The following is a 27980-nucleotide window of genomic DNA, read 5'->3' on the forward strand; positions in this document are numbered from 1 at the left end:
TAAACTCCCTCGCTTGCCAGGAGCAGAACCAGTCCAGCTCTTATACAATCCTCCTCCTGCAAATACTGAGGCTAAGTGGCAGAGAGGAGTGACACCGAGCAAAGAGGGAAGAGAGACGGGGAGGGAATGAAAGGAGCTCAGAAAGGGGCAATCCTCAAAAGTTTGGCACCACATGACCCAGTGAGTGCCTTTCCTTTGTCAGGATATGAAGAGTGTGGGTGGGAGGGAAGCAGTGTGCTTCCGTCTCTTTTCACGCGCTCACTTCACAGACATGGCCATTCTGTTGCCACACGCCTCCACAAAGCTCTGGTAATAATGCCAAGCCGCAGTAAACACACATTAAGCCCACCTGAGTGTGTCACAGGGTCTCTGACCAGGTCCCAAAAGATTTCTAACATAAGTAAACTTCCATGGTGAGGGCTACAGAGCAGGTAAAGGCAGAAAAAAGAGAAGAGCCTGGAAGGAGCTGGAGAGAAACTCTGATTAATATAAGGGGTGATAACAAATCTCTCCTGGGAGCCGACAAGAAGCTAGAATGAGAAATGAAGAACAAAGGCAAGCAGTACTGTTTCAGAAAAGTAAAACTGCTGCTATAGCTTTGCATAAACCCGCTCCTCTCCTTTCCGAAACCCCCACCAACCACTGTCTGTATCCTCAGAGTGTACAGCCACTGCTGAAATACTAGGTCAGACTTGTCTGAGAGAGGCTGCAGGCTGCTCAGGCTGGGATTTTCTGCATGACACTAGAGTGCTCCAAGAAAGCCCAAAGAGTCCAATTACTGAAGATGAAACAGCAATTACTCTACAGAATGCTGATCAGAGATATCGGGAAAAAAAGTCCACTCTGACAACACAAATTAACATTTATATGTCCAAAATATACCTTCTGACATTTCTCTGACAGCTTGTCCATGAAAGGGCTAACGCCACAAAAATGTCTCTTATGTAAGGAGAAATGTCAAGTCCTATTTTGAATGTATTTTACGGACATAAACATGGCAGTTTCCCCTCAGAGAAGCCACATCACTCTGTTGACACACTTCCAGAAGTGTATACACAGACTCACTTTATACTTTGCCTGCAGTTGCATGCATAATCACTACCTGCATGCATAAATGTAATATTCAGAGCAAACAATCCCAGTGGACTTCCAGTTAAAGATGAGGAGTGGCTCGGAGAAGAGTCAATGCATCTTTCAACAAATAAGGATAAAACCCGCTACATGTTGCCTTGGGATGTATGCACAAGGGGTGGAGCAATGCAAAAAAAAGGAACTAAAAGCTTAACATAGTGCCTTCAACTATGCAACAGAGAAATAAGGTTAACAAAAAAGAGATACTGCATTGTAAATGTTAGGTGTACTTCTGTTTTTCAGAACTTGGAGGCAGCAGACCACAAAAGCTCCTCATTGTAGCCACATCCGTCCATAATCTGTCCTCTTTTTTCTGTGTCTGAGCATGTACTTTGAAAGGATCCGGTTGGGCTTCTCATCGACGCCCAAACCATCTACTGGACCATTTCAGGTGTCCTGCACTACCTAACAAAGAGGGTTGCCTAATATCTGATGCCTTTCTCCTTCCGTCACTAAAACCGCAGGTATGGTATGGATGCACAGAGAAACCCAGAGCTTGTATCAGGTTTTTCTTCAGCCTGGTGTAATTTCTGAATTGATGAAAATTCTATCACAATTGACTTAACAAACGCAGCCTTCAAATAACCTTTACTAGTGCAAAGAAACTAAAATCCATGGAGTGTTAATTTGTTCTGTTCCTAGATTGTCCTCCATTCTCTGACATAATAATGAACATACTGATACACTTCCTGACCAATTTACACTCTGCTGCAAATGGCCCTTGAGTGTGTTGGAGGCCATTTTATTTTTGGAATACTAAAATTAGAAATTCTAATGATTGAGTTTAAAATAGCTTGCAAAAGCTGCACAGTTATTTGGGTCTTGTGCCAAAAACTGTCCATGTTCAATTCTCCACTTTGCCTCGATATAATCACAAAACCATTTTCAATCTCATGAAATTACGTCTCCTCTGGTTTTTATTCCCCTTAATGCCACAAACCAGCACTATCATAATTATTTGGAGCCCTTCCTAATGGCTTCGGCACTGTAATCATTTGCAGACTACTCTAAATGATTGATTGATTCAGGATGAGAAGAGCCCATTGTTATTCTTATGGTTCTGCAGACTCCACACTCTGCCTTTCTTTCTCTGCTGAGGAAATGACCCACCTGGTGCAATCCAAGTATAGAGACTTTACTGCTTAAGGGTTTTGTTATGCTGAATCCGCCTATCAGCACAGAGGGTACTCTGGTCAGATAGTAAGGGTCTCTCCTCAAAACCCCTGAAGACACTAAGTATGTTTCTCTTCTGGGGAATTCATCAGAGCGTTATACATCAATGCATGGGCTCAGCTGTGGGGGCATACGAGACTACTCAGGTGCAGTGGAAACTCGGTGAGGATGGAAGAAAAAAAAATAAAATGAGATCCGCAAATGGTAGCGAGCAGAACACATAGATTACCTCAAAAACTTGCACAAACGCACACACGGGAGGGAGGTTATAACTTATAGCCAAAGGCCGTCTCCAAGAACCACATAAGACGTAGTCTGCCGTCAGTCTCACTTCTTGATACTGCAACCACATCGGCTTACTTCATTCCTTCACACTCTCAGAATCTGAGCTAACACGCTGCCAGACTAATTAACATCAGCATATACCAAACAACAGGCATTGTCCACAACTTCACCCTCTCACTCAGTGATTTTCAGAAACTATCTGATTAATGGTTAGACCATTTCCACAAGCAAAATTCACATACACAGTATCTTAGCTTGCACTTGAATGAAAATGATGACCCACCATAATTTGCTCCACGTTGAAAACAGGGTAGAATCTTTCGCAAAACCAATTAATCATAATAAGTAACTAAGCTCAATTCAAGCTAATGTCAACCAAGGGACACCAAGGAGGGACAAAAAGAGGAGGAATACACAAAGCCAAGTCTCCTTTGTGTGTTTGTGGGTGCAGATCAGCTAGACTGACAGTGTGCAAGCAGGGTGTCCTGTGGGGTAGCAGTCTGCCCTGAAAGGACCAGCTGTTCTCTGCTCACTGACAGATCCCATTGCCCGCTGAGCAGCAACGCTCTGCCAAGAGGAGAGATGACTCAGTCTCACAACAGTATAAACAGTGACAAAGCCGAGTTTCATGAGGGGTTTGATTCAGAGGTGACCAAAAGCTTCCAGGATAACTGGGGAGGCCATATGTTCCAACCAGAACAAAGCTTCTGCTCTCTTCATCAATCCATCTCCTCGGGATATAGCCTACCTCCATTCAACCCCACGACTGGCCCAGCTTGACCGGGCACGGCTAGCCTGTGGGTGGGCTCTCAGTGTCCCCACAGACATGCTGATGGGCTTGGTGTCCCAGCCTGGATGAACTGCTAGTGGCACGCTGACAGCTACACGCAGGCCTGCTGACAGCGCATCGCGGGGCATCTGAGAGGCGCACGTTGAGGCATTGTAGCCTGGCATTTGTGTGGAGCAGCAGAGGGGGACAACGCTGACGTGGAGAGGTGGCGAGTAATGGATGCCCCTACTTTATTTGTCGGCAAGAGCAAAGACTGGTGCCTACAGACAGAACACCCGGGCATTATGGAGCAATTGAGTGCAGTTAGTTAATCACTCACTTCTGCAACTCACTCTTCGGTTTGTGAGAATGACGGACGTTGAACATTTTCGGGTCTGCTGGGAACAACTCCACTCTGGCAAAATACGAAAAGTCAGGAGGATCAAATTGAATCGCCAGCGTTGGAGGCTCTAAAGGCAAGCTTAATGGTTTTCAAATTAACCATGGTTGCTTATGTCGTTGAAATGATACTGTGATAAAATGCATACAGTGCATGCTCGGATCACTTAGATGCCCTCCTATCATCAAGAATAATAACATGGATCCAATCACCTTCACAATCAGTGCACGGCCAAAAAAGAATCCACATTGGAATGGTCCTGTGCAAACAAAGAGACTGATAATATTCACAAGGCCAACATCACTGGATGCCATAAAGTAATTACTTTTTAATCTCACTTCGAAATGAACATTATGGAAGAATCAATTTTTTTTTTATCAGAGAGAAATTACATGCTGCTCATGCTATTTGATGAGATTTACTTTTAAACATTCATAATTCATTTGTATACATTGCCCAGGAAACACAAGACAAATCTTTTTTGTCCAACTCCAAATCCCGACAGACATTCTGTTGTGTGTGTTCGAACATGACCTGAGCCCAGGTGTGTTAAGTTTTTATCGACACATCGGCATCAGCTGACATCGGCTTTAAGATGTATTATCGGATATCAGCAAACACGCCAAAATACTCCAATATTGACTATATCTCCTGTGCTGGTGCCCTCTCCAATTATTATTTTCTATAGTTATTTATTTTTTTCAATGAATTATATTTACCTCTGCTGCAACATGATTATGCAAAACATTATATTCATTTCACTATAGAAGAGACTCAATAACCTGTGCCGTTGGGAGCAGGGAAAAACACATATATATCTATATATCAGTAATCCGCCCCAAGCACTGGTGATATTTTGGCAAAAACTCCAATATTGTGCATTCCTACAAAGTTTGTGTTACATTGTCCATGACAGACAATTGTTATGGTTACATCTGACCTAAATCCAAATGTTGTGTTAACGAAACTACCTGCTCATGTCAAATTGATCACGCTCTGATGTACATATTTACGACATTATAAATAACTTTGAAACTCTAATACTAGACACACCTCACTCTGGTGCCGTTGTTTTTTTGATATAGTTTATACACACAGACTTGAACAGAAAAGTAAACTGTGTGTGCACAGGTTGTATGCAAGACACATGCATGTGTTGTTGTTTTTTAAAGCACAGGGATCCACCAATGTGGCAGGATTACGCATAGTGCCTATGATGACATGTCCTATTGTCTCCCACCATGAGGGCTATGACTTGAGCAGAAAATAGAACCTGTAATACCCACAGAAATGTGTACACAGATGCAACGTACAGACCGGTATTACTGTAGATACCACAAAACACAAAGCACTCACCTCTGCAATTCGACTGCTGCCTTGTGCAAGCAATCACATCACATCTGCTTGGGCTTACTGAGGGGCCTGATAATGATATTAATGCCTGCACAACAGAGCAGTGAGAAGAGGTTTCCTTTCTCTGAGTGCATCGGAGACCAAACAAAACGGGCACTGATCACTCACACACGCCGTCACTACTCATTACAAGAGTGCAAAGATGATGTGCCTGCACACGAGGACAATATCAACACATAATGTACACGGACACACGGACATGTTGTCAGCCATCTTGTCTGCACTCATTACCCAAATTTGAAGGTTGTGCATAACATGTGCCGCCACACATGTTGCTGAACAGCATCTACTCAGTTAGGTAGATTCAGTGACAGGTGGACAGTAAAGCCGGTCGTAAGGACAGAGGATTTTGTGGAGCTGTCAATAAGACCTGAGAAATGTCACCAGCTGAGATGTGATGATACCTGTTGCCAGTTTACCTCACTTGTTTTCCTTCATCCACACAAGCTTTAGTCACACGTGAGGGCAAACCAATGTTTGAGCCACACACTGGTTCAAATATAATGCAGGTTGGAAGCAGTCAAGACAAATATTTGAGGCCTGGTGTGTCTTTATTGAAGAAAAAACACATTAAACGTTCCTTTTAGCAAATTAATGAATAATTTTAGTAAAACTTTTTAAAATTAAATTGAATTAATAATGAGTGTGTAAAATAATTGGACTTTCCTGGTTGTCTACATAGGCTAATTTAAAGAAGAATTTATTTCAAAATCTCTCCAGCTATTGTCTAAGCTTTCTAGTGTACTGCTCTGATTACAAAACAGGAAGCCAATAATAATATCAGAATAGGTGGGTGGATAGCACATTAATGTCCAAAGTGCTGTCATCAGCTTATAACAGCATTTATTTCCAGACAGTAAGGCGCTGCAGGGCCAGACAAGGCTGAAACACAAAAACCTGTCTTATTTTACTGAAGTCCAAATCTACACTCTTCACTTTTTTTTGAGAAAAAAATAATCAGACATGACGAGTGAACACAGGAATAAATGTTAAATGCAAAAACGTTTCTGACTGAGATTTACAGTGTACACGTTTTAGATGAGTGTCAGTAAGTATGAGGAATCAGTCGAGACATGAGACTGAATGAGACTGCTCAAGGGTCGGCGTGCAGTGAAGTGACAGGGCGCCATGTTTCTTCAGAGGATGAGTCAGACGACAGCCGTCATGTGTGGCTGCTCACAAGGACACATACTTGTTGAATGTCAGACTGATGTCATTATTCCAAACCACCAATTACACAAGTGCACACTGGAGCGCAGTTTGGAGGCCGAGTCTCGATCAGTGGGGTACTAATCAAAGTGGAATCAATAAAAAACAAATGAGCAAAGCTTTGACTCAAGCTTGCAGAGTTTCCAACGCTTACTTTTCAAGTGGAGCTTTCTGTGAAATTTTAATGAACTCTAAGCATTTAAAATGTCACAGATCACCAGAGTGGTAAATTTTATGATGCATTTTGGAATCATCTCTGTTTTGGTTTTTTTTGCAATTTTATTTCTCTACAGCGGTAACTCATGTCAAGTCAGATGACAGCTCCCAAAAAAGTAGCTTAATGTGTCAACTGTGAAAACCTTTGCTATGGTTAAAATCTATGGAAAAATGACAGTTTAAAAAGACAAATTTTTCTGAATATATCACACATTACCTGTGAGGTAAAGCAGATTACACACAGACAAAATCTCTACGCAGCCAGTGTCCTTCATGGTTGTTTACCTCTGCCTGTGGTTCTGTATTCTGAAGGCATGAAGCAGTGCAATCAAAACGCCTAAATGTCCACCACAGAGACTCCAGGTCCAGGTCAACCAGCCCGTGCTTCGTCCCCTGTGATGATCGAACCCCTGAAGTCCCACATGAACAGAGGTCACTTTCCTGCAGGGTTTCTCACCACAGGTCTGCTTTTGCCTCCTAAAGAGGCTGTGGTCAGTGAAACGGGGGAAGAAACACTTTCCCCAACTCTTGATGCCAAAATGTAATTTTAAAGAGCAGTGTGTTACATTTTTGTGAACAAGTGTTACATTTTCAGCTATAGAGTTCCGGACATCACGTGACTCGGTCCCTATGAACCACCATGTGGGCACCTAAGATGCGGCAGAAATGAATGGGACCCTGTTGGATCCAACGTGTAGGAGTTCACTGCACACTCGACCAATATATCGCAAAACTTGACAGACTGAATATATCTGACCCATATAATGCCCCACTGAGTTTTGAAACAGCAGGAGAGGACATTATTCCAGACATGCAGTATCCTGACATTTCCAACTTCCTGATAACTTTCCCTTCATCTTACTCCAGAGACTCACTGAAAGTTTACAAGAGCCTGGAGGGAAACAAATGGACACAATCTGGCTTTGTGACCAACATTCAACTCTGGTGTTTACGGGCTAAAGATAGTATTGTTGTCACTGGAAGGCTAAGTGTTAAAGGCCACATAGACCGGAAGCTCCAATTAACGCTGCGTTTGTGTGTGTGTATCTGCGTCATTACCTCGTTTATGAAACCCTAAAGTTTCAGAACAACAGTTCAGCCACTGCTGAGAAAATAGTGTTGTATTGTTTTCCTGGGCTCTGCGAAGCGGATCGGCACTTCCGTAGTTTGATGTCGTCACCAGAAATCCTCACCACTCCTCTCACCACCGTAGCGCCTCCTGGTGCGGCACTAGTCCGGGCACATCCGGTTGGGTACATTCAACCGCAGAAGAAGAAGAACTACTCTCGTTGTAGCTGCTGAGATGCAGAGCATCCACCGTGCCAGAGGGGGAGCTGTGTATCTGAGAGCTGGCCTATCTATTACGTCACTTCCAGGTACCTGCCCAATCACAGGACAGTAGGAAAGCTCTCGTTGGCTGGCCAATCACAACACAGAAACAGCGCGGCTGACGAGAGCGTCAGTGAGGAGATATTTTGATCGACTCGTTTGCAGCGATTAGGAGGATTTTAACCATGAAAACAAGTTAATATATGTAAGTAGACCTCCATAACTAACATATATGTGTGATACAAGCATTCTATGTCGCCTTTAATTTAGCATAATACTGGCATTAGGAAAAAGGCAGTGTAATGGGAATTAATGGGATTGTACCACATGCAACTCCACATCTCCAATTATTTTTGGCTTCTTTGTACGTTGTTTTTATGTATTACTAATAATCCATATTGTTATTGTAGTTGTGCTTTGAATGTCATGCCAACAAAATATATTGAAATGTCTTAAGACCTCAGACAAGTTGCAAAAAAGCTAGCAGTAAAGTATGAGACAGAAAGCATGAGACAAAAAAGAACAGCAGTCAAGCCAACCATTCAGTAGCTCTCAGCTTCCACTGTTCCACGTCAATACAGTGATCAGTATTTTCAGATCACTAGGCTGCGGGTTAACAGCGGCTCAGTGCTCTACACAAAGGTCATCCAGGGAAGGCTTGCTGTGAGGTCCAGTGACCCAGCCCGAGGAGCCACACTCTGGGCTCCAGTCTGGTCTGGCTCCCTTAATCACTGTGACCAGAAAGTCAATACTGTGCATGAGTCAATTACCAAGGAAGGAGAATTCGCAATGCCACGATATCAAGGACTTTCCCTTACGCAGGCAACCAATCTTTTTGACAGCCAAATCATAGGCAAGTTATTGGATTTGGTGGAGAAAGAGATCTTCACATTAATAATTCACTCTTGTCCGTGGCTGCATCTCATCTGTGAGACCACACTGAGGCAACACAGCAGGCAGGAAAATGTAATGTTCAAGTGAATATGAACTCTCACATTGAACTAGCTCATTCTCCGCTTCTCTTCTCACCCTGTCATCTTTTTTTTTGTTTTTGCACCTTTTTTTTTTACCCCTCCACATCTTCCTTCCAATTTCAGATCAACTGGTGATATCACTCCTGAGCCGTTTCTTTCCCTCCTTTGCAGTCACCAGTTCTCACCCTCACACATTCACTGCATTTACCGATGACGCAGGTGCAAATAACAGCAGCAGATAAATGACGACATCTGACTTTTATATCACCAAGACTTAGATAGGCCAATTGTTCTGGGAAAAGAAAAACACAGTTTTGAAAATAACGTTATATTCCCATTTCTAGTCCATGGTTAAGACTTGTCCTTTATCTGTCATCAATCTTTTCCCCACTGACCCATGCTGCTCTAATGTTATCAGGACGGTTGTCCTTTCTCCATCACATTCAACCTCTCTCCAAATGACCTTCCGACTGTCTTCCTTTTCCTCCTTTGCTTCCATCCCATTTTGCTCTTGCCAGTGGTATCCTGGTGATGATGAAGGGCCCAGTCTCCCTCTGAGCTACCGTCCCTAATGAGGCTCCTCGGCCACACACCGTATCAAATTAACAGCCTGCGCCAACCTATTACAACCCAAAATCCACCAGCCGGGCCTGAGGCAGACCCAGCACCTCACCTCCCTGCATCGATAATCGCACTGCGGGATTGATAAGATGTGATGCAAACAAAGGCAGTATCGTAGGACACAGAGAAAGGGAGAGAGAGGGAGACAGGGGGAGCCAAATCACACGTCGCCATTTTCCTTGAGAGCAAAATTATCAGCCTTTCCGATGAGTAATCATCCTCTTGATGGAATAAGTAATGAGAGTTAAAGGTCAGAGATTGTCTGTATGAAGATATCCATTTTATATTCATATAGCAACAGTGAGTATTGCCAAAGATCCTCATGGTCTTCCTGAAGCCTGCACTAACTATACAGACCATTATTTTGTTTTTTTTAGTTTCAAAGTAATTCATTTAAATGGCTTTACATTTGTTTTTGTCATTTGCGAGTGGAGACTTCCAAAAGCATCTGTGTTGGCTTACCGTCAGACTCGAACACCGCTCAGGTAAGGATGCATGCACAGGAGAGTGTATTCTGTGATAACATCCATCTGTTTAATTGGATCTTGAATCTTTGGAGTGCACTGTTGACATGCTCCGATACCGTTAAAATCCCCCATGTGTTATAGTAGTGGTTTACTATTTTAATTAATTAGTGGTCTCAACATGAACCATGGTCTTACATTATAACCAGTGATGCACTGTCCTAATATTATATGAATATGCATTGTTCAGCACAGAGATGTAAACTGACACTAAAAAAGGAAAAGGGTAAATGTTTAAATCAAGCTACAATAATGGCAGGATTATCCTGCGAGGAAAGATAATGCTGGGTGTCCCTGAAAGATACACTCAGAGAAGGTCATCCCTAAATAAATGTCACCAATAAATTGGCTCCGCGAGAGAGAAAAAGACTCCAGGGTTATTTTACAAGACAACAAGAATCCTATAAAAGAGCTTAGTCTATAGTCTATCACAGTGAAAACAGGAATGTCCCAGACAACCACCTCCTGGCTAGACTGGTAGAGAAGACGGAGGAAAAGACGGATGCAGAGAATGAGACGAAGGAAACTCAAGGGATGGCGACGGTAGAAAGTAAGAAACAGATAGAGGGAGACAAACATACCACATGGTAAAATGATTAAAAGCTTACGTTGGATGACGTCTGCTTAATTATATTCAGTCAAAACGTGGAAGTGTACAGGTGTACACCATTAGCTAGCATCATTAGCATTACCAGAAAACATTTGGCTGCAACTTCTCACTTGTAGCTAACGTGCTGAGCGTCACCGATATGGATTAAAATACCCGGTGGTGGTTCGTCACAACAGCTGCAACTAATAAACTTGATGATAGGCCCAAATTAAACTGTTGGCTGTTATTTGTGCACTCTGTTGTTTTGTGAAAGATACTTTATTTATATTTGCATATTATATTTAGCCTTTTTCCACCTTGACCTTTAGTATTTGGAATGAGAAGGTCATAGAAAACAAGTTTGATTATTCTGTCCTTAAGTGCCGGGGTCAACAACTTGATGATTGTCGAAAGGAATGATAGTGTTCGTCTGAGTGCGATTATAGATGCACAGATATGCGTGAAATGGTTAATCACTCCCTCCAGATTTGTTACATTGCCATATGCGGGAGTGACGAGCAAGCATCTTAAACCCCCCCGGAGCCAGCAAGTGGATGCTGGGGCTGAATGCATGAGCAGCAACAGCAGCATGGATAGCACTGATGAGCAGAGGGGAGCGATGAGGAAAACGCAGCTTAAATAGCCCGCCAATTGAGACGGGGTGTACGTGAGGCGTGTCTTATGGATTTTGAAATGCAGCTCCAGTCGCATCATTAATGACACTCATGACAACTACGGCGCAAGTTAGTATATGAAATATATAGTAGCAGGGAGTAACAGGCCTCAGCAGCACACAAACAGTGAGATGGTTTTCCTAAATTTCTAACATTTTGTAGTAATGTAGGAATACTGTTTAGGAGCCATACATTTGATTTCCGTGATGCGGAAACACGGATGGAATTACCTAACTGAGCAATACAAATTGGCTCAAATGTTAAAACAAGGAATGTTAGGGAATTTGTCATGATTTGTCTGAAATTTCGTTTTTGAGAGGTCGGAAGCTTTTGCAGAGACAGCGGGCATGTTTATGCATGTGGAACTTGCACAGCTTACGCTACAGGCTCCACATGCAAAAATACGAGAACAAGGAAAAACTGCGGAAAGTGAACAGGTCTGTCCTCCATTCTCTGATTCTGTCGCATTCCTTTCGTCTTCCTTCCATCATCTTTTCTTTCATTTCTCTTTTGGACCCAAAAGGGACCAAAACGAGCCTCTGGGTGTGTGAGAGGATATTAGTTCTGGGTTATGGTGGAAAATCCTCATCAAACAGCACAAGGACAAGGTGAATTTGAAGGTATTGATCCCAGTGTGCTCAAACTGCAAATGAGTATGTCCTAAAACATAAGGCTACAGAAAAATCCTTCTCAAACACCAACACTGAGCTCAGCTTTTACCACTATTCAAACATTTTTTAAAGCATTAACTCTGAGGGGGACGATAGATAAGATTCATTTTTCTCTTCTTTTTTTTTTTTTTTAGCTTTGGATGGCAAATCGCCAAAGCAGAAATCCAAACAAACAAAAACCTAATTAAAAATATGGTGAGTAACTTTTGAATATAAACAAATGCTCGTTAGATTTAAGCAATGATTAAGCTTATCAGCTCAACACGACTCTCTCTGTTACTCAGTATAGCAGTGTTTGGATCTTGTTCTACCTGGCGATATTCCCGAACTGCACACATAATATGAATTGTATTTTATGACATGACAGAGAGAGGCAATAGAAACACTGCGCTAGTAAAGCAAGACAGCTGCTAACAGGTTGTTGAAGTATGACTTAAAAGAAAAGAAAAGCAAAAAGAAGCACCTACAAAAAGTTCTACTGCTCAAAATAACTGCCACTCTATATGGTATCTAACACTCCTTCAGTCAGGTCTGATAGTATTGCTGAACAGAGCCCTTTTTCATATCAAGGACACAGCTTACAATGTTTCTGCTGGTTAATAAAGCCGTGTGTCTTTGACTCACACCCTTCCACACTACCCAGTACAGTATGCTTGATTCTGGTTCCAGTACATTTGTGTCGTGAGGTCTTGTCTGCTGTTCCCAGCGTCAGTTTTTTTTGTGGAAGGTTTTTGTGCTCATCTGTCGTGTCCTTCAACAGCTGCAGAGAACTGGTCGCCGAACAGCTCTCTGTCACAGAGGAATTTCAACATGGCATGATTTCATTTGCAGTTTGACTGCAGCCCTTACAAAAAGCACAGTTCGTCATCCTCCCTCCGTCACTCTCACTCTCTCACAAGCCAATAAAATCAAGCCAATAATCTTCGACAAATAAATGTCTGCAACAAGGACACAAACTACAACCTGGAGTCTCATCGCCACTTAAGGACACTTGACACATCAAATTACAGAGAGGAAAACAGCAGCTGTGTACACCTCTACCTTAGTGTGCGACTATTAACAGAGATTGTGCATGGATGTGTGCTGCGGGCCAGCTGTGAGTATGAATTCTGTAGTGTCGTACCTCTGCAGTGGCACAGGCATGGATTAATGGTATCATTAATCTTACCTTTAAAATGAATGACTTCAGCACCTCCAACCTGCACCACAGCGGCTGCCTGGTCCCTCCAACGTCATCCAGCCCCTCCCCACTCATGCAGCCATAATGAATAGAGAGTGGGTCTGCCATCCCATCCATTCGTTGGTTTTGGAACAGACTGAGACTGGCACCACAGCACAATGGAGACGTTTCCTCTCCGTTTTTCTACTATTTCTCTGTTTTCCCATGTGTGCCAGTGTGAAATCAGCTTGTCTGTTAAAAATGCGATACACGGGATCCCCACCACAGAGGGAATTAGAAAGAGATGATCGCCTTTCCTATAAAAATTGTCCAACTAATAAATCAGTTGTTTCACCACTAGTTTTAATTTTATTATTTGCTGGTATTGTGTTATTCTGTTTAGCTATTATAAAATCCAATGACAAACAAACAGCTTTGCACGACGGCTCTTTTTGTTATATATATTTTGTTTGAGTATACAATTTTACAGAACAAACTGTTGTATATGATGACAATTAACATTATGATTCACCCTCACCTGCACTCTCTCGCCTCACTATCTTCGAGGAAACGTCAAATATATCGACAAATGTCCAGCAGCAAAGCTATGCACAAAGGCATGTGCGACTGGTGCACACTCCTATGCTGGGCGACATTCGCTGCTAAGTGAGGAGGAGGGAGGTTGTCAGACTGGAGCTGGAGATTTCACATTTCATCAATAAGTCGTCAATCTTGCTGCGCTTCTCTTCTCCTCCTCCTACCTCCTACACCTTCCGCTCTTTCAGCTTCGCCAAATGACCATCCACACCACACACACACACTCGGCTGGCCCATTATCTAGGAGGCCAGAGACACACACACACACATACACACAGAGCCATAACCCTGTATGTCACTGTCAAACACACGGCTATTTTTAAATCATCAGTTTTGCCAGGAAATGTTTTGCCGAGCATGTGCGCCGTTTTTTTGGTACAACACAGTTACACAGCTCAGTACAACCTCATTCTCCTTCCCACTGAATGTCACATACAAATTACAGCTTTTTCTTCAGGTCTTTGAAACTTCACTCTCTCCTACAAAAACAGCTGGAGAGATTTCTGCAGCCGACACTGGAAACAACCAAGGAACGGATGGCCAAGTGACGGTCTTCTGTTTCGAATGAATCATTTATCAAAGATGTTGCTGCACAATTAAACAACTTCTATTAAAATTCTGCTTTGTGCTTTTTGTTTTACACTTTCATGCTTGTTCCAGGACAAAGCATTGATGTGATGGAGAAAACAAAGGAACTGATTTAACTAAGGAACTACAACGACTTGTATGGGTGCACTTCCTATTATAGATATAAAAGCAGACACAGCTCTTATTGCATAATGCATTTTTTTACAGACTGTTTTCATGAGTTGAAACAGTAAGGCTCCATCAATAGCGCCAAGCCTAAAAACAGACTCGGTGCTTCAATCAGTACCGCCATGTCAAGTCAGTTTTTAATAACGGTCAGTCACTTCTCATGTATAATGCAGATGTGACATAAGCCAGTACCATGCTTCCAGACAAAACCTGGCACCTGCTGACTAGGCTGTAGCTGTAATGTCTACAGTCAGGGAGCAGGGTGACATCAGACTGTGTTGAATTTTAGATGGATGTAACACTGCAGCTGCATCCACATGTCGCCCACTTACACCTGTTCTTGAGTTGTGTTATTATTCCCACGGAGGACTTGCAAACGTCATGATCGCTTAGAAAGAACGCATCAACCTGTATCAACGCATCAATACTGAATACGATCCACACCGGAGGTTTTCAAGGTGATGCATTCAGGGCTGTATATCAAAGGTCTACCAAAGGCCTTTCAAGTGCCTTGACCTTTCCGCTTTCCTAAAGTCCATCTGTGACTCACACTCAGGAAAGGAAATGATTGTGGTCAAAACCAACCAAAGAAAGAGAAGGGACAGGTCTTTGCCTCCGATTGGCTCTAATGCAGATAATACAGAATTGACAAAACTACACTATATTTGTGCTTCAAATTAAGACACACAATTACCAACACCTCCAACATCTAACTGAACAGATAGCAATGATCAGAGATGAAAAAAAACAACTGCAAATGACACTGAGCTAGCATTCCCATGTTGACAGCACAGACTTCCAGAGGTTGTGTAGAAGTTATAATTGACCTTCGGGAAGGTGTCGCTGTTGGTACACGCTCTGGATATTCCTCAAGTTACAGCTCGGGGCAATAAAAGCAGAAATGTGCCACCACATGTACCTGTAATTGCCTGGGGTGAGTTTTCATTCTTGTGTGAGTGAGGAGATGGAAACCATTCAGCACACCATGCCTCCTTTATTTTCTCTTAAACTGTGCCTGCAAACTAAACCACAGGTGCTGAATGAATTTGTTCCCAACTCCCACTTACACCTCCAACGTTTCTGTCCCGTCACTCTTTTTACTTTTTCTGTCTCAGTCAGTGTTTGCATTCAGCTTTCATTTAGATTCCGCCCCCTTTCATTCATCTCAATTTACCCATCTTCCTCAACCTCTTATATTTTGCAGTGTCCCTACACCTGCTACAGTTGTTGCCAACTCAGGAATTTATTTTGTAGGGCCAACAGGGGGCTCAGTGCCACACGACCATGGGTAATTGAACTAATCAGGCTCCACTGCTGATGACTCATCTCCTTGGCACTGAATGTTCATCTCCACATCATCAGGAGCGCAGTGCAGGAGGTGCCAGTGCCGGGAGACATTTCCCAACACATTCCTCAGACATAGAAAGAATAAAGACAAGCGGGAGAAATAGCAAACACCCATCGACCGTGAGTCAACCATTATGGAAAACGTCAAGGCTTTTTACCCTCCGGGTGCTCTGGCCTTGTTGCACAACTCTCCTGCCGCCAAATGACTAAGAGCATGACAAGAAACACGGGATGAGGAGGAATTGAGGTTTCAACTTTGACGCAGTGTGTAATAAATTCACCACTGCAACAAAACTTAACCCCATCCCCCACACACACACACTCTTTTTGGGAGCCAACATTGCTGTAGTTTGAGTCTGACTGGCAAGATGACTGTGTGCTTGTTCGGATGAGTCGTTTGTACAACAGGCCTCCTTGTCTGCTCTGTGGGAAAAAAAATGTCACATGGTCATGTGCCCTTCTGCTCGCCTGTCTGCTGAACAGCGCACTCCCACATGTGAGGTGGAGGTTAACCGACATTGACTTTGAAATGGGCATCCTCTCGCGACGCCAAACTGCATTGTGGATCCTTCGCTGTGCGTAAACTTATTGGCAAGCGCCCAAGTGCAAAAGTGAAGTCATGCAGATTTCCCCAGCACAGATGCCAGGTAATTCATGTTTCGTGTGTATGCTAGAACAGTACTGTCTAAACAGAGATCTCGAGCAAGGTCGTTCTTCCACTTTTGTTGAGCAGAGTGCACACAACAACAGCAGACACCACATTGCCATTACTTTAGCATAGCATGAACAGTAGCAAACCCTGCGACAAAGTGACACGCACTGCTCTGGTAACTTCTGCGAGCCACCAAAGCAGTGCCCACAATCAAGCCTCACAGTGGCATGTAACATGTGAGCGCTCGGTCTACCTTAGTGACTGAGTGAGTAGGAAGTAAAGATGTGTGTAAGTGTGTGTAGAGAGGGAGTAGGGATCAGTGTGTGTGTGTGTTCATTGAGAAATGGCTTGACGCACACTCCCCTCTGCAGAACTGGCCCAGCCCTGTGTGCTTGTGTCAGTGGAACAAGTCTCAACAGCTACAACAATGTGTGTGTGTGTGTGTGTGTGTGTGTGTGTGCGAGAACAGAGTCAAGTGGAGCAGTAAAGTAACATCACACACACAAAAAATGTGTTTCTAGCGTTGTTTCCAACAGCTCTTCCTCTGATAAGGAGCTAGTGCTGGTGCCAAGGTATGCAGGGAATGTCCATACTGACAGGTGTGTGTGTGTGTGTGTGTCACTGTGATCATGTGTTGAAAAATGTTATCTGTGAAATCTGTCTTGAACTTACACCTAAAACACATACAGCCGACCAATGATTCAACAGCACACAGCTGAATTTCAGACGCACAAATCGACATAGTTGAAGGAGTATAAAGACAGTATATATAATAATGGCTGACACGTGTGGACATGACAAGCGTGGGGATGGATCACTGTGGCTGTGCAGACACCTTCACACAAGTGCAGGTGGGGTGGTGCAGTCAGTGCCGGCCAGCAGTCGGTGGAGAGCAGCTTCTGGAGGGGTGGTGTGTGTGTGTGTGTGTGTGTAGAGGGGGTGGGGCTGGATTTTCAGGTTAAGGAAGTCGTGACATGCCCCTCCAGCAGGCCCATAAATCAGCCAGCTTTACCTCACTAGAGATGGCTTATGAGAGAAAGAGATGAGGCCAGTTCAGCTCACACACGTTCAGTCACACACACACGTTCAGTCACACACACACGTTCAGTCACACACACACGTTCAGACACACACGCACGCACGCACGCACGCACGCACGCACGCACACAGGGTTATGTTAACGGCTCTGTTCTCTTTGCTTTGGGTTTTTCCACGCACATGTGCATGTTTGTGCATCGGAAATGTGAATGCCGCGTATTCAAAAAAATAACTACATCATCATGACTGCTTTGAAAACATGATGTGCTGTATATTTCTGTCAATGTGCAGTTCAACAACATGTCATTCATGGGAGGGGCTTTATGATTCTCAAACCCACGCAACAATCTTACTCTGGACTGTGTGCGTCTCAGACTGCAGTCGTTCGAAACGCGGCACTTAAGATCAATATCTCTCTGTGACGGCACACAAACCTGACAGAGTGTAATCGGAGTCATCAGTACTTGCACATGCTTCTAAGCACAGAAAACTTTGACAGAATGATTTATAGTGGATAGTAGACTCTCATGCATCGCCGTGTGAACGTTCTTCCACTGACTTTCAGAACACGCTACTAGTGGTAAAACACGGCATGGCTTGAGTGAGCAAAACTTGTTCTAATTTGCACACAACACTGACCTCATACTCGCCATTACTAATGTCCCTAACATGCTTGTATACAAAGTGATTGCATGAAATTAAACAATTTTGTTATATGTGAACCCTAAAAAATGGTGATTTTACTTGGAGCTGGAGGACAAAATGTTTTCTAGGTGAATGAATTTGGCGAACTGTAAAAGACTGCTCTGACAGTCAGAAGTTTGTGATGTGTTGGCCATTAGGTTTGGTGTTCACCTGCACCCATCTGTGAACGCAAGAGACTTGAGAAGAGAGGGAGGCTGTTCGCCAAAAGTCTGAGAGCTGTGTTGTTCACAGAGCGGGTCGACATTTGGGTGAATTAAAAACCCTGCAGAGTGACAGAGAAGAGAAATGGCAGAGAGCAACGGCGACAGAAAGAGGTAGATACCAGCTGCTAACTTTTCGAGATTTCATGTCCTCTCTTTCCTGCAGTGCAAAGGCCCATGTAATGGTTGCACACTCTCCTTTCTTTTTTTTTAAACCAAATAAACGGAGTGTGTGGTTCTGCCTGAGCAGCACACCGTCACTGAGAGATGCAGCGATTACTCTGCAAGACTATGACTGAAAGAGCAGCACCTGACACACTTTATTACAACACAACTGAGGTTTCCTTAACCTTGACCAAAACATTTACATGACAAATGTACAAACTTGACTCGGGGGCAATGGAAAAGATGCTATACAAAAAGAAGAAAAACAGCTTTGGCTCTCAGTGTTTCTACCCTTGATACATAAAGGTTTAACAACACTGGGGCAGCAACTCACAATTACTTCCAGAATTAATTAATCTGCCAATTATTTTTTCATATGCGTTTCCAAAACTTCAAAACATATGATGTTCTTAATTGTTTTATCCACAAACCAAAATCATTCAGTTCTATTGATCTCTATGTTATATGGAGCAAAGAAATCTGAAAATATTACATTTTAAGACACTAACAAAATCAGATAATCCATTTTAATTATTAAAAATCAAAAGGTGAATTACCTAAATAGGTGGTGATTAATTAAGTGATGGAACGATGAATCATTGCGGCCCTAAACAACATACTACCAAGTTGGTTCAGTTACTCATAATTATAAATGTAAAGTGTTTGCAAAGTGTTCAATTATGCAACAAAACTAGTGTTACACACACGCATTTAAGGACCCCTCAAATTATAATGAAGGTTATAATTATTAATACGATTACATTCTACAGCATAGTCAATATAGCCTGTCTGTGCTTATGCTTTCATAAAATCAATGGATTTGTGCATAGACAGATAATGACCCTGTCAATGTCATAAGAGCCAATATTATCAATTTTTCCCCAGTGCAAAAAAACAGAACTCCTCCGTGTGCACTAATGTGTGTGAAATGAATCTGACTTAAATCCACCAACACCTCAGAGAAAAACAATGCCTCACGAGTCCAAACAGCAGAAAGATCAGCTGATCAATAGATATGATTGATAAAGCAAGGAGCTGGAAAACTGCACAGCCTCGTGCTTCAAAGACAAGAAAACCAGGAATGACAACAGCAGCAAAATGACAACTTCATCAAATCAAACGCACAGTTGCTGCCAACACTGTGTTTCGTCAATACACCAGATTTCAGAGGTGTGTCGAGTTCACTGTAGAAAGCAAAGAAAACCTTGGAGTAAGTTAAAGAATCAAGTGACGCTGTGAAGGATTTGTTCTTCCTCCACCTGAAAGAGCCGATAAAACTTCAAATCTTTTATTCTCAGCTGAGGCAATGACTGGGGTCAGAGGTCCGGAGGCCCATTGAACAGAAATTGCTGATGAGAATGCTGTAAGCAAGGGGGTGAGAGGCACCGTCAAATGACGGGTGAAATGACTGGGTCACTACATCAAGGTCTGAATACAAACGTTTTCATATGTCGGTCCAGAGGAGGAAACAGCTGCCACATGTTTTGTGTTTCAGGTTTCATCACTCTCCGCACATTCCTTTGTCTTTGTCATTGCTGTGCTCGTTTAGCCACAGAATGATGTGTGTACTCTGACACGAGCTGTGCGGAGAACGTGGTTCCGCCGAATTCTTATGTTAACACACATCTATTGTTGTGTCTTTATAAAAAAAAAAAAAAAAAAAGTCCTTCCTGGAAATCACAGTGAGTGTCTGTCTCTGTGTGGGCACACTTTAGATGAATGAACGTTTCCCTTTATTGATCCAATTCTGCTAAGGTATGTTTTTGAAGCACTTAAAGGCCGCAATGATTTCTGGGGACAGAGTCACAGCTCCTGAAAAAGGTTTTGGTATCATTCATGACACCACGGGCCATTTCTGCCCTGATGCACCCGTCATGTAAATTGACTTTCAGCCTTTTGAGCCTCTCCTCCCAATTCCCAGCTACGAAACATAAAAATCACACGGCATATTGATCAACACTCCGCTGAGACTCGTAGTTACTCAAAGTGTGCAAATGACCGCCTACCTGCCATCATCTTCTGAGCCTCGTATGGCTCCATGTAGCCGTCATTCTCAGTCGTCACTTTTTCCGTGGTGGTCTGTGTGCCCCCAGCCTGCTCAGCATCGAAAGGGTCGGCGTAGTCCTCAAGGATAATAAGCTGTAGGACACATAAAAGAGCAAAGGTCAGACGTTAAAATAGAAAGGTGGCAATTCATCTTTACAACATTAACATAACGTAACCATATGTAATCATATTTAACCCTTCTGTTGCAGACAGGACTTGGCATGCATAACTTCTCATTACCGTAACTCCTGGACCATTTGTGACATCTAGAAAACTATGGACTGGCTATCTGTCCAGAGTGTGACCCCGTCTTTCACCCTACGTTAGCTGAGATTGGCACAGCACACCTGCGCGACCCTCACGTGGAGAATAAAGTGGTAGAAGATGGATGGACGGAAACCGGAAAGCAGAGAAATAGAGCTTTGCGTCCATATACTTGTCATTACAGTAGCCCTCAGGACAGACAAGATTCACCGTCAGCTTCTCAGTACCGTATTCCTAAATTGAATAACTGCCAGGTATTGAAAGTGAAAAAGGAGCAGAAAGGGGCAGAAGCACACATTGAACAGCCATAAAACCAATATAAATCCAGGCAGCCTGATTATCTTGATGGTCATAATAGGGTTAACAATATGTAAGTAACAATATGCAACCGAATGAAATGGTGCATTACATGTAACAATATATACCAGTACATATCTATATGCATCTGTATGTAACAATAAGTGTTTGTATACAATAACAATAACTGACCTATACACATGACATGCTACAGACTGAAGAAAACATCTTTGTTTCTCACAGACCTGCACAAATATCACACACAGTAATCATTTTAAATATGTTATTCAAAAGAAAAGGAGAACAATTACTCCTTTAAATATGATATTTATTCACGATATCGTGAATCCCATCGCAATTTCCAAAATAATGCATATTGAAACTTGTTCAGCCCTAATATGCAATTGTAAATAACTATATATAACTGTATCTAATAATGTGTGACTGCATGTAACTATGTAACTAACTTTATGTAACAATATATAATAGTACTTTACAATAATACTATTATGTTACTTTTGTTACTGTCAACAAAATGTGACGGTATATAACAATATGTGATAGTATGCAAATGAATCTGAATGAACGTATATTATTATATGTAACGACATGTAACCATATGTGACAATAATAGCGTTATTGAATGTAACAACGTGGAACACTGTGACAATTATATCAGGGAAGTTGCACCACCAGTACTCCTTTGGCCTATGGGCAAAAATCAAGTGACATCCACCGAGGCAGACCAGGAGATGGACAAGTACTGTATATAAACAACGCTCTACCTCTGTGTGCCTCAGCACACCACCACAATGCCTCAGCCTTTAGCCTCACAGCACACTCTCTGCTACTGCTGGTCTGCCTAATTATATGATCGCCCTGACGACAGAAGAGAACCACAACCGCTCAACTTTCTGAAGACAAACAATTTAGCAGATTTGAGCTGAGCTGGCAGTGAGCCACAGTCTAAATGCAGTCTTTTTTTTTGTGATGGATGGCAATTAGGTGGATGTCCTGAGATCCAGAAATACAGCCTCAGGGAGCGAGGAGCAACAGTCCACACATCTATAGAGCTTTGGGGCGACATTTCTTAGGACGCCACAGGAACAAGTAAAGGTAATTTGAAAGGAAATAATGTTCCATCTGAGCCATCTGTGCTCTGAGTTCAAAGACGTGGGCAAGCTGTTAGAAAAACTAACCTTCTCCCTCTATTGAGCTTTCTGTCGATTAAAAAAAGTGTTTTTGTGCGTTTTGTGTATATAATGTTAAACCCATACAAGGACAAGCTTATGCACAGACCTATGTGAGCATGCAAACCCTTACATAACTACCCTTACGCACTACACCCTATGACTCGTGTGAGCAGGAAGGGATTTGGTCACATTAATGTCAAACTCATCACTCATCTGGTGGATGAGGCTGGGCGCCAGCAAACTGGAGGTGGATCTGACCTCGTGCTGTAGCAACCCTTCTCCCGAGAACAACCGCTGTCCATCCCCTGCCCATCTTTGCCAAAGAAAACACCCCATGTAGGCCACCCATGTGAGGCCGCAAAAACTCAAACGCTTGGATTTCTCTTCACCTGGGAAAGCACCAATGTTTCCAAAGTGTCACAAGCTCAAGGGGATAATGAGTAAAGCAGCTTAGTGACAGAGAAAGGCTGGCAGGTATATTCCTGCACAGATCACCAGCACTATACATGGATTAGGCAACAATAGCAAAAGGAAGTAAACACCACGGATGGGTTTCATAGCAGATCCTGTGTGTTTAATCCAACTTCTTCAATATTCCCTCTTCATCTGTTTTGGGGAAAATAACCAGGACTTTTATTCTACCACAACATAATTATGGGTTCTTCAAATGTTTTTGCTTCTGTGAATTGAAGCAGGGGGGGACATATCCAGTTCAAACATTTCCCTGGTTTGTTTTTGGGCCACAAACAACTGTACATATTTCCCCTCACATGCTTAATTAAAATGCAGCCATCGTAACAAGCGACATGTTTGCAGGCCCAGAGGTCCCAAAACTCAAATTATGCATCACAGCCACAGTGTCATTACCATCTCACACCTTGTTGCATGGAAACAGAACCATCAGTAATGACAGTGTTACGTGCCAAACCCACTTCGGATCCATCACTGAGAATACAGCCCAAACCTAAGAATAAGTAACCCTCACTAAAAAAACACATGAATCACCTAAATGGAAGGGATGATGGCCAGTGTCCATGTGACTGTGGTGCACATTCTGGAGAAGAGTGGCTAGAACTTTGCGAGTGAAAAACAAACATGTGATTAAACACTTCTTATATTATCCTCAGCTGCTTAAAGATGACAAAAGTAGCTTTCAATCTCGCTTTCATCAGTCAAGTTTTAGCACATTAACCTCGTTACACCTCGCCGCTTCGTACACCTTCATCATTATCCAATATATATGTTCGGGCATGTTTCAGGAAATAAAAGCACAACATTCTGGCGGGAGTTACAGTACATGTGGAGGCGCTCCAAGCGCATGACATCATCTTTTGCCTTTCCTGTTGACATTACGCAGGACAAATTAAGGACAGGGCATGTGATGGAAATGTCTGATAGCATCCGAGAGAATGATATCAGGATCTAATGCAATCAGAGAATCAAAAAAGAAAATAGGTTGGGGTTTTTGGAGTCCACAAGGTTAAAGAAGACCCTTCATACCCTTCTAAAATACTCTCCACAGATTCTCTAAAGGCTCTTGATGTCCATTTAACATAATTTAAGTAGAATCTTCTTTTACATAACACATCGAGGTAAGTTACAACTTGTATCACACATTAAATCAAGACCTCTCAATTAAACTTCAGGGTCTGATTTTAAGAATACATCTGCAGCTGAAAACACTGAATATCTTAATTTTGGCACCTGTGGTGCACACACTGTACACTCACATACGGTTTGTAGGGGCTTGTCATCAAACGGCTTACGCTACAAAAAAAGACTTACATTTTACAAGCACGTGTATATTTAGCACAAAGTAGAGCAGTGAAACCTCTTTTCAGCACCTGACTCATGTTTCTTCCAGTCAGCAGGGACGGCAATCGTTTTTCTCCCCCCCCCAACAATCGAAAGCAAATTTAAGCTGATAAAAAAAAACTGATTCCAGCCTTTTTTAAAAGAAAAAAAAAAAGGTTACTAACAAATTACACTGAAGGAAGTTGGTTGTGGTGGGATTAAGTTTCACTTTCATTCTGACTTAATTCTCAAAAGTGTCTCAAAAGTGTAGCTACATTCTTCTACAAACAATATTAGGCACACAGATTATCACGGGTGTCCTAATCAGCTTTTTCTGGTCGTTTTCCATTTGAGTATATGAGGATACTAAATCTCAATCTCTAAGTACATAGCATTTGTTTAAAATCTAAATCTTATACTTTATTAATCCCCTTAGGGAAATCATTTCTCTGCATTTGACCCATCCTAGAATTAGGAGCAGTGGGCTGCGACACTGAGTAGCAATGGGGGTTGGGTGCCTTGCTCAGGGGTACCCCAGGTTTTTTGACCTGGTGGGGACTTGAACCGGCAACCCTCCAGTTACAAGCCAAGTTCCCTTTCCACTTGGCCACGGGCTACCGTAAAATGGTTACTGTCCGTAATTTTAAAAATGAAATAAACAACAATAATAATAATAAAAACAAGCTCATATTCCTGACTTAAGTCATCCGTCTTTGCAGCAGGTACTGCTGGTAGAGGAAGAGGGAGAGGGAGGGCTGGGCTTTAGCTAACCCAGCACTGTGTTTGTGGACAACATGTCATTAAATTGCCACCAAAACTGTGAGAATAACACTTCTCTACATGTTTGTTGAACAGGTGGTTTGGTTCGGTTTGGTTTGGGTGAGCAGGTGGTGGCTGGAGCGTTTACGTGTACATTCTGTACAAACACCGACAAATTCCAAACTCAAGTTACAGCAACATTCACCCACAGTGTCCCCACTAAGTGTCAAGCGTGCATGAGTGTTTACAGAGGGAGAGGTCGTAGCAAACCAGAGCGGATCAAAACAAGGCATCATATTATAATATGACCACTTATATCAAACATAAGTAATATGAAATGAATACTAGGAGTCTACCGCAAATAAAGCCCTGCTATAGTGTACAGCTGTTGGCCCCGCGCTTGATGAAAGCCCTAAAGCTAGAGTAAATGGTGTGGTCAGGTGTATGGGATGATTGCCAATTCCCAATCAGTTCAGAATGACCAGGAAATCCCTACAAATTATCCTTTTTTTTAAGTCAGTATCAACTCCACCCAGTGTCACAATCATAACATCACTACCCCAGTAATGTGTTCAACGGTAGGCGGCCCACACTGATCCTTTTCAGGTTTCTCAGGACTGAAACCATCAAAAGACCACCTCTAAAAAGGCCTCAGCCACTGCAGCCCGGTTCATGTTTCGGTGGGAGATGTGGTTGATATTTCCAAATTGTTGCAATGTGTCCCACTGCACTAATGACTGTGCACTCGACAGAAGCAGGAGCATGAGGTTGTTGAGGAGAGGGGTGCTCGAGAGTGATGGCGTCGCCTGGGGACACACCATCTGCCTTGTGGCATGCCAGGGTGTGTCAGGACTGCAGCCAAGCCACACTTGTCATGAAAGTAAAATTCCCCTCTCAGCACTGCGGAGGGACTGCCGAGAGCCTTAATATATCAGGTCTTGGCTAAGCTGTGATGCAAGCCTGTACGAATCACACAAAGCTGCCTCACAGGCTTAGGCCGTGTCCATGTGTTGGTTGGGTCCTTTACTGCTCGGCAGCATAGAGTGAGAACTCACTCAATTACTTTCATTCCACAGCTCAGATCCCAGGTTGGCCCACCTGCCAGAGCTCTGGCAGCCCCGTAACAGACTTCTTGAAATGCAATATGGCTGTCAGGCGATAAAGCTGATTTCAAATCAGTGAGAACAGTGGGAGAACATTAGTAAAAGGAGGGAGACTGGAGTAGGCACCTGCCACTTTGGCTCATTGTTCAACGATGCCAGAGCCTCTAGGATTGCAATTCGATTGGGCCTCGGTCTTTCATTAGAAATGAGAAAACACAGGCTTCAACTCTTTCTGCATTCTTAATTGACAGCGAGATTGTGTTTGGCCAGCTAATCAGTTCATCTAGAGCAGAAGAATCTAACTTTGGTGGAAAATGAGCACACAGTTGGGGATTCAGTTATAACAGGCGGCTGTGTTTGTCGGCCCTTTGAGCACGCAGTACGTCCAGCGTTGGCCATTTAAAACGATAAACAACTTAAAGCCGCTGCAATGTAGCGGTGGACTGGTTATTTTCACCATGCGACAAACAGCACAAACACTTTCAGACATGTTCATAGATGGAAATATAGTCTCACTCCCGCTGAATGAGTCCTGACAAGAATATGATATTAATGTCTTGGCTGATCTAGGAAGGATTGAATGCGTCAGGGACTAGTCAAGGTTAAAGCCCCTCTGAGACTGGAAGAAAAGTCAGCAGCAGCAGCAGCAGCAGCAGCAGGCTGTAGCTGTAGACGAGGGGGGGGGGGGGGGGGGCTGACGTGTGTGATTTATGTCTCGCGCCACAAGGGATTTCAACCACTGATAACCTAATACAACTCAGTGCTTAGCAGCTCAATTGCATCAAGGCATTTGAAAAGGCTTTGTTTTTTTGCTGCTACAGCTCTTTTGTTCTTCAGTGTAACAAAACAAACAAAAACTAAACACGCCACTATTGTCAGGACAGAAAGACATTTTACAGAAGAGAGGAAGGCAAGGGATAAAAGACAAAAGAACGAAAAGACGCTATTTTCAGTCCAGATGACAGTTTCGACCGTCCGGGTGAAAAAAAAAAAAAAGGTTCAAATGGTCCAGTGAAAGCAAAAGTCAGCACGCTGTAGCTCTGGTAAGTGCCTCTGCTGACGGCTGCTGCACCTTATCTTTGTCTTTAAACACAGGATGGATGCTCGGTGTGCAGTCACCTGCAGAGAACCTGGCCACAGTTTGGGAACTGGTACGAAACACTCCCTTAAGGCAATTTATTTAAGCAGCAATAATCACAGCTTTTCTGTTGAAATAATGCAGTTACTATCAATACGAGACGTTCATATTTCGGAGACACGAGTTTAAATCTTGTTACAATTCATTGAAGGCCCCCCACTCATGAAGACTGAACACTACTGGGTTCTATATCTCCAGAAACAGATTAGGCAGATGGAATACTGGTGCCGCCTGTAACAGAGAGACAGTGCCGGAGTGAATTTCCCACCCTAGAGAGCTGACATTAATGAAACTTTATTGAAATGTTTCCTGAAAAAAAAACGACTGCTGCTTGAGCATTTTGCCTCTCAGTGCGCCTAGAAGAGGGATGTGCCTCCTCTAAAGGCCCACTTAAGGGAGTCTGCTGAGGCAGCTAATCAGATTATTACATTTACTATGAGGACGCTATTTCACAATCAGTCAAACGCTACTGCAGTCCGTACAGAGATGAAGAACACGTCACTGCAGATAAACAAAAAAAAAAAACATCTTTATTTCAATTAAGTATTATTTTGGTTTGCTTTGAATCTAATTGGACAATTATTCAAAAGCGGCGCTGGTAAACATGCAATTTGTCCAGTGACAGAGGAAACAAGGTGAAAACATCTCTTTACACTAGGGCACGCACATAATTCAATAGATATATACATTGCCATACAGCTAACACTTTAATGTAATAATTATCAAGTTGCTTTTACTTGTCTTACAAGTTGATGTTTTTATTTTCCCTTGAGGGATTTGAACAAAATT

General features: G+C 42.8%; 1 protein-coding gene across 3 annotated transcripts in view; it reads right to left on the reverse strand.

Moving 5' to 3' along the window:
* The window catches only part of zgc:158464 (uncharacterized protein LOC791139 homolog), a 92171-nt gene that overhangs the window by 50393 nt on the left and 13798 nt on the right, over window positions 1-27980 (reverse strand). For all 3 annotated transcript variants that reach the window (XM_058628930.1, XM_058628931.1, XM_058628932.1), the window contains exon 2: window positions 20604-20736. In XM_058628930.1, the coding sequence (XP_058484913.1) occupies window positions 20604-20736 (133 nt within the window). The remainder of the gene's footprint in view (window positions 1-20603; window positions 20737-27980) is intronic.

This window comes from Solea solea, chromosome 5, assembly GCF_958295425.1.
Source record: "Solea solea chromosome 5, fSolSol10.1, whole genome shotgun sequence".
Classification (NCBI taxonomy): Eukaryota; Metazoa; Chordata; class Actinopteri; order Pleuronectiformes; family Soleidae; genus Solea; species Solea solea.